This window comes from Homalodisca vitripennis, chromosome 2, assembly GCF_021130785.1.
Source record: "Homalodisca vitripennis isolate AUS2020 chromosome 2, UT_GWSS_2.1, whole genome shotgun sequence".
NCBI classification, from domain to species: domain Eukaryota; kingdom Metazoa; phylum Arthropoda; class Insecta; order Hemiptera; family Cicadellidae; genus Homalodisca; species Homalodisca vitripennis.
Window position 1 is genome coordinate 56573527 of NC_060208.1, and position 13234 is coordinate 56586760.

The following is a 13234-nucleotide window of genomic DNA, read 5'->3' on the forward strand; positions in this document are numbered from 1 at the left end:
TGCAAAAGATGAGATCGTGTTTAAAAGTCCAGGGGCAGGAAGTTGTCCATGGTTCACAACATGGGTTGTGTCAGAGACAGACATGATGTTCAGCCGAGTGTCGGTTGTAGCGTTATGATGAGGAGGTTGAAGTGGGAGTAAAGTTAGGTTCCAAGATTGAAACATTGTAGTTAAGTGTGCTTCATTGTAAGCAGGTCCAGTCAAGTCCAAGTTTAGTTCGCCCATATGAATGACCTGATTGTAATGAGCCTTAAGATCGATAAGTGTGTGTTTATATTTAGTGAAAAAGCCAATATTTGAGGCTTTGTAACATACAATTACAAGAATATGAGTTCTAATGACACTAACATCCAGAAACATAAATTCTAGACGCCCCTAGAATAGTCGGATTAGTATGTAATAAAAGTAGGAAAGTGAGATTGAACATATGCACACTTGTGCAGATTAAGATGATTTAGATATGAAGTCAATTAAATAATGAACGCCATTCATCAGTATGACCATATAGTGCACATTAATGTGTGCTCTAATAATGTTTGAGACATTGGAAATCAGTAGCCTAAATTAAATTAACTTAAGAAAATCCAAATTCCACAAAAAAGTAATTCAAGATAGTATTTTTAATCTCACAAATAATGTACACACACCTTCTTACACTAATAAAGTAAAAAGAACTTATCAGTAATAGTTTGTGGTGTACAACTGTATCTAATTAATGTTTATGGTTTACTAGTAAGTTTAACATTACAGCTCACTGTTATCACTAACAGATTACAATGAATTACGACAATCACAACCAGTTATTAGCACTGCCTCATATAGTTGGCTGGTTATGTAGCTTCAACAATCTTTTCTATCTTTTTTAATTACGTCTTGAGTTGATTAATACCTGAGTGGTTTAAAGTTATCACAGTTAATTAAAATCTGAGTCTGCCAATCAGTGAAATTAGTTTGTGCTCCTCTAATGTTCTTATTTGTGGTTCATAAAGTGGTTTTATGCAATGGGTGCTGTGCATAAAATTGTGAGTTCAAAATGAGTTTATTTAGCCTTACATGTAAACTCTTAATTAATTTTTAATTTAATAGAAAATGTTTTCTGTTGGTTTCCTCAATGATAGGTATTTAGCTCAAATCATCGGTTACTTGGTGGTCGAATGTCAAAGATAAGTTGACTGATTCATTCACAATGAATCAACCCTTCCCACCATAGCTACATCATGTGTAAAAACTAGGCTCCTTCATTATGTCTAATACATCGTAGTGCACTCAATTGTACACAACTTTGTGCAACTTGGTGTTTCTTGGTGGGAATACTTCTTCACCTACATACACTTCATTTTGTATTCTAAGTATCTCTCATGTCAAAACATTAGAAAAAGTTCGTTATGAGCTTCTTTGTCATTGACTTTTTTTGGATCTCTTACATTCCAGATTTCAGTTGCTGCACTATGAGGAAGGTGAACTGGAGCTAAACATTCACAAAGATAGATTGATGTGAATACGTGTTGAAATTGGTCTCTCTGTGTTACCTGACTTCTATACTATGCCCTTTGTTGATAGAGTCTTACAAATGTGTTCAGTTCTTGGCAAGTAAGGTATAGAGGTAACTGGATTTCAGAAAATTAACAATGCAGCCATAACTGTATACTGTTGTTTGAAGTCGTTACATTTACAACTCTAACGTTTCCTCAGTCAGCTTTAATTATTGTGCTATTAATCACCTTTCTCAAAAAAACAGTATATCATAGCCCATAATGAGGTTCACTCAGTGTTTCTAGGTATAGCACAGATAAATCAATAACATATAATCTTTCTTGGAAGGTGGGGTCAGAAGGGCTGGTTCAAACCATCGTGTGTGCCTATCTCAATCATCCTGGTGTTGATCGTGTTGGTAGTACTACTACCGCTGCTGGACCACGCAGACAGACAAGCTCAGGCGGCAGCTCAGGTGGACTGGGACTCGTTACGCAAGTGTCAGGCTGAGTGTAGGTGAGTCTGCACTGTGCATTCACTCTCAAATTGACAAAGTTTTTATCATTTTCTATGCTTATTTTTGTTTACTTGATTCTTTTGTTCACACTTACTAGTTATATTTAGCAAATTAAACATTAAAAAACCTTTTATTAGATAATTATCGTTATATTTAGTGCCATCTAACAGAAACAAAATCTTTGAAGCAATGACCTGTCAATCATCATCTGTGCATGTACAGTATATGAACTGGTTGTTCAGTTTTATTAACTTTGTAACTTGTGTTAGTGTCTGAGTTTATTGGGTTGGCTCTTTAAGATATAAACTATTTATAAAATCTTGGCTGTGTATAGATACCAAGTAATTTTAAAGTGAAACTCTTTATACCTTAGTTTGCATGCTGTCTATAAGTTATGTTGAATTTTACACTTGGCCTCTAAGGCGTTAAATAAATCTTCTGAAATACTCTGATTCTCCTATCTGAATACTTTGGGTATTCAGCTCCATCTATATATTCCATATAAAAGAACTAGTTGTATTCATTTTCTTAAAAATTGTTGAAATAGATTTAGATTTGTCTAAATTTTTCAAATGGTCTTTTCAGCAACAGCAAAGAGGTTTTTCTGTGTGAAAACTTTTATTTTAATGGTAGAATGCTTTTCCAAGGGCAATGCTCAGGCCTTTATATCAATGTTTCACTTGATTACTGTTTAATGATATACTGTTCTATGAGCGTACAAAACTTAATAATAATGTGTGTTTGCTTCTGAATATTATATCGTCAAACAATCTATTCCATAGAAAAAGTTTCAACTGACAATATTGCTAATTACCTGAATATCGTAAAAAGTTTGTGAATCTATTTAATTTTTAATTTTTGTTTTAACCATGTTCATGGTGACAGCTAATTTCTTGACTTTTATACGCCATCAAACTTTTCAATAATGGAAAAATCTGTAGTCTTTTTTTTATGTTAAACATAGTATTAATGGAAAAGTTTGTAGACTTTGTAATTATTCATTAAAAAAAAATATTTCAATTTGTTTCTTTAAGTATCCCAAGGAGTACCTAAAAATTAATTTACTTAAAAAATTAAGCAATCGTGTACTCTACGGGGTAAATGATAGTCTGAGATATTCCTTTAAGCATGGGCTCATATTTAACAAATAATTAAGAGAGCAAACAATAAAACCGCATTAATGACATTCACAGCAACATTTACTCCATTGAGCACAAGAGGTACTGTACTAAATCCCGGGATGTACCTGATTGGGAATTGTGTATTCTGATTGCTGAAATGTTTTAGGTTTTCTTTAGTGGAGTCGATACCAGATGGTATGAGCTATCGGAACGGCACCACTCCCTACCCATCCACATTTGCTGTCTGGTCAGAGATGTTGGCTAAGGCCACAGCCACAATCGAGATCGCCTCATATTACTGGACCCTGACTGATGGCACAGCGGGGAAGTTCCCAACTGGAGTTCAGGTGGGAATATACATGTTATTCACAGTGAAATGTGTGTGTGTTCACTTAAACTCAAGAACTGCCGGACAAATTTGGCTAATTTTGGTTTTTAAATATTTGTAGAAGTCCAAGGAAGGTTTGAAAGGTGAGAAACATTGGAAAAGTGTCTAAGGATATTTAATAATTCTGGAAAATAATTATAGTATTTACAACACGTAATCCAAAGTTAACTGACCCTAAGCAGCTGTTGACACTTTCAGCTGTAGTTTACCAAAGTAGTAGAAACATTTGTTTACATCTAAGTTTTAGAAACTTTTGAGTAGTTATATAGTGCTAGATCAATAGTATTATGCAGATTGCTAAGACAAAGTTACTACCTCATTTTAATTTTAGACTAGCAGTTACCCATGGCTTTACATGCAAATTCGTAGGTTTTTGCATCTGTATGATAACTTCTGTTTTGAATGAATTGTACTTCTGACACTAATGTTGAGTTTGCCTTCTCTTCCCACGATCAAGAAAATATCTTCAAAAATGTATTTTTATAGTCCTTGTAATTTACTTTGATGTTAGTATTTTTTCTATCCATTACTGATTTTGCTTCCTTTCTGATCCAGTAAATATATATATATATATATATATATATATATATATATATATATATATATATATATATTTATACTGCTCTGCAAACCCTACTTTTGTCAAAAGACAACTAATTTAGGTTTGATAACAGTCAAAATGTAAAGTAAAGGGTAGATTGTCTCATATATCTGAACTGCTAGCAGTTACCCGCTCCTTTGCACACAATTAAGAAGACGTTGCACATGTATGACTACTGCTAGTCTGAGTGTATTATATGTCCGACGCTAATGTTGAGTTTGTCTTGTTGACATGATTAAGAAAATAAGTCAAAAAGTGTATATTTATGGCCATTCTAATTTACTTTGTTAAATAGTAACATTGTCTTTAAGATCTAATACTTAATACTTGATAAAAATATCCAGTTAAAAGTACATTAACAATGACAATATGCGTTTGTTTCTTTAAAAACTAAAAAATATTGTTAATATTTTAGAACAATTAGAGCTGGAATTAGTACATTAGATCAAAAGCACAGTCCAACGAACTTTCATCTAGCATAGTTCTTGCCGACTGCTTCAAAGTGAGTCTTCAGTGTCAAATTCTCACCATCTTATGTTTTTGAGAATTTTGTAAAATAGATTAGTACCTACCTAATCGCTGAAATTTAAAATGAAATTATAAATATTTGTACTCACTGTAAATGTAAACAAATTTAAAATAATAAACAATGTTTACACATAACCATCGATTATATTGGAAATGATCTTTTAATTAATATTTCACAATTTGGGGAAACCAAGGTGGGATTTTTCCGCTACCTTAAAGTGGGGTGTAGCCCGGAGGGATTTTTCAAATGAGAATAGGTCTATATTGTCAAATTTCAGCGTGATTGGTTGAATAGTTTATTCGAGAAAGCAAAACAAACAAACAAAGGCACTTTTGCATTTATAATATTATTAGGATTATGATTTGTAAATACAGTTTTGAGTAGTTGTAAAAAAATAAAGTTATTTGTTATGACAGTTATAATTTGTATTCTATAACATGTCACCATAGAAAGACATATTTCACTAATGGATTGATTTATGATAGGTTATGAACCTAATTTTAGTCACTCTAAACAATCGTGGACTATTCAAAGTGAATATAATACATTCTATTATTTTAATGTTCTATGTTCTAGGGCCAACAAATATTTGACGCAATCCTGTTGGCAGGAACAAAGAGAAAATTGACTGTGAAAATTGCTCAAAACTACCCGTCGCAGAGTCAACCTAACAAAGACACTGAGGTCCTAGTGAGGGAGAAAGCTGCTGAGGTAATTTATTGTTTCATCATGTGATATTTGGTCAAGTTTCCAATAGTATTGTAGAGGACAGGACAAATATGGAATTAACAGTTACACCGGTTTTATATGCTGAATGGTCATACTGAGTTTACCGCAGTCAACATGTTAAATTATTGTGTTTATATTGGTATGCTAATATCAATCAAGATATTTGTCCAAAATTACCTTAGTAAATAAACTTAAATGTAGCCTGATGCCTCTTGTCTCAGAAGAGGTAACACGATTCTTCAGTATCTGTGCACAGACTACAAAGGAACTAAGGTGAAGGGTGTTTAATTACTATATATACTTTTTTAAATAATCTTTATCCTGTTATTGAAAATTGACTTTAAAAATGTCAAAAATATTCATTCTATATGTGCTTAATGGTTTAGAATCAAGGTATAAAGTTGCTTTGTGCACACTTTTAAGTAGAGAGACATTTTGAACTATTAAAATAAAAGGAATAGATATGTTGGTCAGTTTAGTGTATGCTAGCAATTATTTGCTGTAAATTTTAAACCAATGATAGACCTTAGTTGAATCTGTGAGTGGGTGGTGTGCCTACTAAAACATAATATATGTGTATGTGTTTGATAGATTCCTAGTATTCAATGAGGTAATGATTTTTTAAATAACGATTTATGGAGGATAATCTGGCAAACTGGATTAAGTGATATTCTCTCCTACTATCCAGACTGTCAAGTCAGCCTAGGTTACATTATTCTCTTGATAATCCCTGCAGTAAGATTATTGAGGTGATGAAAGAACACACAAGTCCAAGAGTTATACAGAGGAGGTATAAGTAGAGCTGTGAGAGAGATGCTTATTGATGAGACCAGAGAAGTTTGGCGCCAATTAACCTGTTTACCTCTTCAGGTCCGAAGTCTCAATTTCCCACGGTTGATCGGCAGTGGGATTCTTCATACCAAGCTGTGGCTGGTTGACCGACGGCACGCCTATATTGGGAGTGCGAACAGTGACTGGCGGTCACTCACTGAGGTCAAAGAGATGGGTATCTACGTCCAAGACTGTCCTTGCGTCACTGATGATATAGGGAAGCTGTTTGATGTAAGTACACTGACTGGTAGATGTAACTTTGTGTTTTTAATAGGTTGTATTAAAGACCTGACTCAGATTTGAGATGACTAGGTTACATGATAAACCATGCTTATTGTGTTGACATTCATCTGCCTGCACCATGTTTCTGATTCTTAGGCACATCTGGAGTTCAGATTTCATTTAAATTTATTGATCTAGGGATATCACAATTGAGAATCAGTACTTGTCCTTATAGGTTTGTATAGCCAGGCTAGAAACTTGTATAGTTAATGGTGTTACAATAGTAATGTCTTATCTAGACTATATTATACTCTTATGTAATTTAAAATCTTATTTTGTCAATAAAATCTATTAAAGTAATGGTAAACTCATTCACTTCCAAGCTAGCAACAACATATACTAATCTGTATATTATAATATTATGAATTACTACTTCAACAAAATCTTAAAATTACTTTATAAATGTTATTAGTGATTCCACTATTTTATGACATTATAAAAGGTGATTTCTCAGTACAGTTACTCAAAACCTATGTCTATGAAAATATTTCATATGCATTTTTTTAACTGTACAATGTCAAGGATAACTGGAATTGTTAACCTAGACCTGGTGGCTATTCTAGAAGTTCAGAATGGTCATGCTGTTTTTAGCACTTTGCAAGCTTTTATGTATAAAATCGCCAAAAATAGAATACTAACCTAATTTTTTAAACACTTTTTTCAGGAAATGTAGACTACAGCATTGATACAAACAATAATATTTTTAGATTTAAAATATTTTTCATGAGAGGAATGAAAACTTTTTGTAATTAAAATTACGTAAAAAATCTTAACTTTAGCCCCTCTTTAGGGGTTATATATAATATAATACAGATATAATATAATATATAAAATAATATAATACAGAATACTTATTCATAAACATCAAGTTTAGAACAGGTGTAAATACATAATAATATAAATGAAAATCAATACAATGTAATGGAAATAAATTTTCTTTAGTTCCTTGTAAATTTTTAATAGTTGTTGTGGCTATTTGCATGTTCAAGGAATACACTGATTGTGTAAATTGATTTCTTCACAAGCCAGGAATACAGTACATTTTTAGTTTTTTTTTTCAATTGTCTTGAGCTCGATAGGTAAAGCATTATATAGTCTAGCTCCAGCATATGAGGGTTTCTTTGCAAACAGAGCAGTCCTGTGAGCAGGTAAGTTGTAGTCAAGTCCATGTCTTGTGGTTTGACCGTGACGATTGTTTCTTGTCAAGTTTAAGTTAGCAGCAAGCATGATGACTTTAAGTATGTAAAGAGATGTGATGGTCAGTAAAACTAGGTTTTTGTATGCATCTCTGCAGCTGTCCCACGGTGCAGTGTCAGCCATTATTCTTACTGCCCGTTTCTGAAGAACCAAAACTTGTTGAAGGTTGTTGTTTAAGGATGCTCCCCATAGTACAATTCCGTATTGGACTTTGCTCTCAAATATTGCATGATAAGTTGTTCGGGCGGCTTCCAGAGTACTTACAGATTTTATTCTTCTTAGGGCAAACACTGCTGTGCTGAGCTGATGACACAAAGAATCAATATGAAAGCTGCAGAAGAGAGAGTCATCTAACGTCAGTCGAAAATGTTTTGTGTAGCAAGAGATTTCAAAGTCATGTTATTTTGTCCTTGTTTTTTCCAAATATGATGTGTTGAGTTTTTTATTCATTGAAAACTAGGTCATTTTATAAGCAATATTGATGGGCCATGTTAACTGAAATGAAGGTGTTAATCTCAAGAAGCTCTGTCGATTTGTGAGAGGTGGTCAGAACAGTGTCATCTGCATACATGACTGGGTAGCAGTATGTGTCAATATAATTTGGTAAGTCACTGGTAAACAAGATAAACAAAACAGGGCCCAGCACTGAACCTTAAGGAACACCTCCGAGTCATGGCTAGTGGTGGGGATGTTGCTGTTTTGGTTATCCCTTTAGTTGTGAGCTGTATTGTCACTATTTGTTTCCGGTCGCTTAAGTAGCTCTTGAACCATTGTAGTGCCATCACCTTAATGCCAAAAAAACTTATTTTAGCCAAGACCAAATGATGATCTAAGCAGTCAAACGCTTTACTTAAGTCAAGAAAAGTAGTGGTGACATTATTTCCTTCTTCAATGTTATTGATTATGTGCTCTATTAAATCAGTAAGAGCAGTTGTGGTGGATCTTCCAGCTAGGATACCATGTTGTCTTTCTGTAAGAAGATTTTTTGTTAGTAAATGGTTTAGGAGCCTTTTCAGCACAATTTTTTCTAAGACTGGAAAATGTTGATACAAGGGATATCGGCCTGAAGTTCTGTAGCTCATGTTTGCTACCTTTTTTATGTAAAGGGTAGACTTTAGATAATTTCATTTTTGAAGGGAAGATCCCCTCAGTCAAAGACTTGTTTATTAAATTACTCAGCGGATGGCAAAGTTCGTAACTGCATGTTTTAACCATCCTTGATGAAACTTCATCTGCTCCTGCAGAAGAGGAAAATTTTAAAGACTGAATAATTTTGAGCACCTCGTCCGGGTTTGTCAACTGAAAAGTAGTTAATAAACAGTCGGTTTTGTCTTTGTCAATGTGTTTAAATTAGTGGGTCTGTCTGGAGTGTTTCTTCAGCAATCCATGTAAAGTATTCATTAAAAAGTCTTGATATTCGGTCAATATTGCTTATAGTACCATCCCCCATGTTTAGCTGCCATGTACTGGTCTCTAACTGTTTTTTGGGCGCCCGTTCACTGTTGATCACGTCCCAGATGGCTTTGGTTTTATTGCTATTTGTATTTATATGGTCTTCATTTGCCATCCTCTTAAGGTCTCTTAATTTAAAGTCATAGGCCTTTTTTATGAAATCTAGTTTATCTTCTGGCTTATTACTTTTAACATATTTTTCTTGTGCCATCATAAATAGTTTTCTTACTTCTCAGCTTCATGGTAAGATATATTTTTAAATTTCAGACATTTAGGCTTGCATCTTGATGTTTTTAAGGGACATGTTATATCAAGACCTGATGTAAAGGTGCTGATCAATTCTGAATAACTTTCCTCAGCTTGAGGCTCCTGGTAAAGCCTTTCCCAGTTTCTAGTGCAAATAATTCCTTTAGACTTGAGAGGTTATTTTCATTTAGATGTCTCCTTGTCGATGTTGTTAGTTTTTTGGGCAGAGTTAGAATATTTAATGTGGTGAGTTGTTCTGTGTGGTCAGAGAGGCCCGAGCAAAGTATGTCAACTTTAAGGATGTTATGGTCAAGGTTGGTGCAGACCACGTCAATGGATGAATTAGAACTGCTGGAGATTCAAGTGAAAACTTGTTGGGTTTGTTCTGATAAGGGCACCAAATGTAACAGGAGTAATAGAAAGAGATCTAGAACTGTCTGTTCTCTTTGCCAAAAGGGCTGCCATCCAATGTGTTTGCCCAAACACATTTGCAATTAGGCCTACCAGATTAAAAAAAAATTGTAAATATATAAAATAGTGTATGTAAAAATGTGTAAATAGATTTTGTGACTTAGTGATAGTGAAAAAACTTCATTGGTTCAATGATTGGAACTCCTTTTGATGATATTTGTGAGTGATTTGTATTTGTTTTTATTTTTATTTTTCCAAAAATTGGCACATAACAATTTTATTTTATCATAAAATTATTATTATTTGTTCCTCTAAGGGTATGAAATTTTGATATATTATAGCTAATTAAATGCAGAACTGAAATATTTAGGTCTCTGTGGTAAAGTTTTTATTACTTCTTGTAGTTTTAAGGCTTAAAAGTTATTTTTTAACATTTTTAAAAGTTTATTAACATAAAAAACATATAGTATCTATATTCTGCAAATTTTGGTACCAGAAACATTACAATAGCCTGAGTAGAAATCAGAAAAATAATTTGTTATAAAAAAAACGTACAAAAACAAAGCAGTGAGCATGCAGTAGTTTTATGAGACTTTCATAAAATTGGCGTGGCAATTTTAAGAGAACATAGTTTTTTCTCCCGGGTTAAAAGGGTTAATATGTTTGCACTAGAAATTGTTTCGTGAAAACTTCTGTGAATTAATTAAAATACAAAGTTACAATAAAATTTCCTCATTGCTAAAAAGCTATACAATTTCATTACAACTATTTTTATATAGCTCATAAAATTGAGCTATTTGAAAATAACAAACGTATTTGTTTTAGGTATTTACTTTATAAACAGTCAAAACTAATATTTCCATAAAAAGAAAACTTTTTTACTTAAATTTATAAAAAATATGCAGAAAAAGACTCTGCTTTATTGCTATATTTTTGTTATATTTATATAATTACTGTACTTTATAGGTTAAACAAATACAACATTTATGAAATAGCATGAAAGATAAAAAAAAACTACAGATAAAAATAACTACAGATACAAATGTAAATTACCAAAATTAGCCCTTTTCAGTTGTTTGACTTTTAACCAAAATATAAATTTAATAAAATGTTGGGTTTTTATGATACTGCATAGTTATAATATAACCTATAAATAAAATTACATGTATTATATGTTATCATAGACATATAATAAACTAACAGAAAATTTTTAATTGGCCAAAACTAATTAATTCCATAGTGATATAATTTTGGAAAAACAATTATTTCAAATGAAGATGAGAAAGTTTTTCAATAGTTTGCTGCATATCACTTCACAACATTCAAAACACATAAGGACTAAAGAAAATTGATGTAGGCATTTACAGACTGAGAACATAGGCTAGAGGGACTCACAGAAAATCTTAGTGAGACAGATAGCCAGAACTAACACTGAGTTTCAGCAATCACTTTGGTTTGACAGATATAAGATCCCGTTCATGGTGGCCAACCTATACCAAAATAAACTCGTCTTATGTCAATCTCAAGCCTTTTTTTCTGTACATTAATTTATTTTTACTGGTATGGTCCAAGAATAACTGAGTAAACAAAATAATATCATTGGTATGTTGGAATACAAAAATAGCACTTGTAAATTACGTATTTGCAAGTGTTTACAAGAATATTTATAAAAAAAAATTAAGTGAAAATAGATCTGTCTTCTCCTACTCTGTTGCCCCTCTGAACTTGATGCATAATGAAAACAAATTTGTTATGTAAATCTTAGAGTGAAAGATAATCGTTTTGAATTTTTACAGCAATAGGGGAAAGGGAAACAAATGCAGTCTTGTTGGTTTTTTAAAGTTAGATCTTAATTGATGACTAAGATAAAATGAAGGAATAAGTAAGATCATTATTCTGGATTGGCATATATTGATGGACGACCTTATTAGTAACATTTGTTTCTTGATAGCTATGTGTTTGTGAAATACTAAATTTCATGATTTAGATATATAAAGAAAACATAAAATGATAAAAAATTGTGATTTATTATTGTGTGAATAATTCCAACATGAATTTTTGTTAATACATAATCACAAAGTGGCCCTTGTGATCATATACTGAAATCCTTGTTGCCTAGGTTTACTGGATGATGGGAGCTGAGGGAGCCCAGATTCCGGATAAATGGCCGGACTCTCTCTCTACACCTTACAATGAGGAGACGCCTATGAATCTTTCCACCAATGGCCTTGTCTACCTTTCCGTAAGTGGATTAGATAGTCTCTTCAAGACTAAAATACTTGTGTTGTTTTAAAATTTAATAAGTATGTTCTGATATTGTGGTGCATGAGGGAGTAGTGGCATTGGAGCTGTGATTGTGTCACCTTAATACGTATAAGTGTGGCAGTGCCATATACTGGATATCGTAGTGGTTAACAAGTTAACAGCATTCTATGAGGGATTGAAAAACTCTTTTGTAGCTATGACTAGTGTGCCTTCTTTTAGGCAGCTGTTATGTAAGAAAATATCTTAGTGTTGTGGAGTTTAAATTGTATGTAATAAACAACTTCTTAATGTTTAGGTTTGTTTTATAATTAACCAAAACTTATTTTTCAAAAAGCCCACATTGTCTTATTTCAAAACCTAACTAAAAATTACATTACAGTGTAAAAGTAAAGGCAGATAATTTATTACAAACTGTTGAATTTTTTCATAAATGGATATATTTGTAATTTATACTGAATATTGTTTTTAACGTATCATGTTTATATCAAATAATAGTTTTCTCTTGTCCTTCAAAGTGCCTAATATATTCTATTGATGTAACTGTAGATAAATAAAGAATTAACGTGTTGGAGTTGGGCATTCAAATTTCAGTAGTTATATTGTAATAACAGTATTGTCTTCATCTGAGATCAATGATTAATGATGGTATTAATAGTGAAGCGTTTTTAATTTTGTTGTTTTATTCACCTTTATTTTATTCATGTGGATGGTTTCTTAAAAATTTAATACAGTTTGTAAAGAAATATGAGTAGTTTAAGCATTGTATTTTAGTTTTCACAAATGTATAATTTTTTCTTCTGTGTATTAGAGTTCGCCACCACAGTTCTGTACTAAAGGTCGTACTGGGGATGGAAATGCAATAACCTCCACCATCCTCAAAGCTAACAAGTTTATCTTTATTGCGGTAATGGACTACTTTCCAACGTTTATCTACACTTCAAAACCTAGGTGAGTGAATAAGTATAAATTTGATTAACCTAATATCTTTATAAAAGACCCCTTTCATACCACAATATCTTCCTTTCCCTGTTCATTTTAATGAAAGGCTGGAGTGTTTCTGGAAGACATGCAATTAAAGGCTTTTTTAACTGTAGATTAGTTTAATGTTTAGTCAGTTAGGTCAGGTTAGATTGCACTCAACAGCACTACAATTTACTACATTTTATTTTGCCCATCTTTTTACTTAATTTTT

At 32.4% G+C, this 13234-nt stretch overlaps 1 protein-coding gene across 3 annotated transcripts in view; it reads left to right on the top strand.

The window, feature by feature from the left end:
- LOC124354001 (5'-3' exonuclease PLD3-like) overlaps window positions 1–13234 on the top strand; it is a 66707-nt gene that overhangs the window by 30372 nt on the left and 23101 nt on the right. For all 3 annotated transcript variants that reach the window (XR_006921650.1, XM_046804112.1, XM_046804113.1), the window contains exons 3-8: window positions 1822–1989; window positions 3278–3458; window positions 5206–5340; window positions 6229–6420; window positions 11897–12019; window positions 12851–12990. Coding sequence is in view for 2 of the 3 variants with exons in the window: in XM_046804112.1 (XP_046660068.1) it covers window positions 1822–1989; window positions 3278–3458; window positions 5206–5340; window positions 6229–6420; window positions 11897–12019; window positions 12851–12990 (939 nt within the window). In the remaining variant the exon portion in view is untranslated. The remainder of the gene's footprint in view (window positions 1–1821; window positions 1990–3277; window positions 3459–5205; window positions 5341–6228; window positions 6421–11896; window positions 12020–12850; window positions 12991–13234) is intronic.